Raw genomic sequence first — 1,277 nt, 5'->3', positions numbered from 1 at the left:
GGCACAGGGGGCCCTGCCAGGGCACACTGGGAGCCATGGGGAGCCACCAGGGCACAGTGGGACCTGACAGGGCACACTGGGAGCCATGGGGAGCCACCAGGGCACAGTGGGACCTGACAGGGCACACTGGGAGCCATGGGGAGCCAACAGGGCACACTGGGAGTGACTGGGAGCCAACAGGGCACACTGGGAGCCACTCCGACACACTGGGTCCTACAGGGACGTATCAGGACTCATGGGGACCTGTTGGGACCCACTGGGCCCTATAGGGACACACTGGGCCCTGGTGGAACCTACCAGGACTTGCTGGGAGCTGTTGGGGCTTACTGGGACCCACCAGGACCTATTGGGACCTCCTGAGACCCATTGGGACCAACTGGGCCCTATGGGGACCTGTGGGGACCTGGCAGGACCCACTGGGCCTTGGGACCCACTGGGACCCATGGGGACCTACCAGGACTCATAAGGACCCACTGGGATCTACTGGGACACATTGTTCTCCATGGGGACCTACTGGGACCCACTGGGACTTATGGGGACCTACTGGGACTCACTGGGAGCCATTAGGGCTTACTGGGACCCACCAGAAGGCACTGGCCCTCTGGAGACCCATGGGGACCTACGAGGATCCACTGGGACTTACTGGGACCTCCTGGGACCCACTGGGACCCATTAGGGCTTACTGGGACCCACCAGAAGGCACTGGCCCTATGGGGACCCATGGGGACCTACGAGGATCCACTGGGACTTACTGGGACCCAGCAGGACCTCCTGGGTCTTACCAGGACCCACCAGGCCCTATAGGGAGCCAGCAGGACCCACTGGCACCTACAGGGACCTATGGGGACCCCCTGGTACCCCCCCATGACCCCCTTTGCCCCGTGCCCAGGTTACGGGGGCGGCGGCGGCCCCGGTTACTCGGGGGGTAACCGCGGCTACGGCGGCAGCGGCTCCTACGACGGCTACAACAACGGCGGCGGCGGCTTCGGCGGCGGCAGCGGCGGCAGGAGACCCGCCCGGGGACCAGCGCTGGCCGTGCGCAACGGGCTGGCCGAGGCGGGCACAGGTGGGACCCCCCGGGATGGCAGGGAACACCCTGGGATGGCGGGGAACACCAGGGAGCACCCTGGGATGGCAGGGAACACCAGGGAGCACCCTGGGACACCAGGGGACACTCTGGGATGGCGGGGAACACCAGGGAGCACCCTGGGATGTCAGGGAACACCAGGGAACACCCTGGGATGGCGGGGAACACCAGGGAGCACCCTGGGACACCA

The 1,277-nt window shown here is 66.4% G+C and overlaps 1 protein-coding gene across 1 annotated transcript in view; it reads left to right on the top strand.

Moving 5' to 3' along the window:
• Window positions 1–1,272, top strand: part of LOC108510558 (heterogeneous nuclear ribonucleoprotein A1-like) — a gene marked incomplete at both ends in the record, with an annotated part of 4,185 nt that extends 2,913 nt beyond the window's left edge. Inside the window, one exon of the mRNA XM_017840236.1 lies at window positions 835–1,272. Within this exon, the coding sequence (XP_017695725.1) occupies window positions 835–1,272 (438 nt within the window). The remainder of the gene's footprint in view (window positions 1–834) is intronic.
• Window positions 1,273–1,277: the final 5 nt, after the last annotated feature.

This window comes from Lepidothrix coronata, unplaced genomic scaffold, assembly GCF_001604755.1.
Source record: "Lepidothrix coronata isolate B3197 unplaced genomic scaffold, Lepidothrix_coronata-1.0 Scaffold1338, whole genome shotgun sequence".
Classification (NCBI taxonomy): domain Eukaryota; kingdom Metazoa; phylum Chordata; class Aves; order Passeriformes; family Pipridae; genus Lepidothrix; species Lepidothrix coronata.
This window is presented reverse-complemented; position numbering and strand designations above follow the sequence as displayed.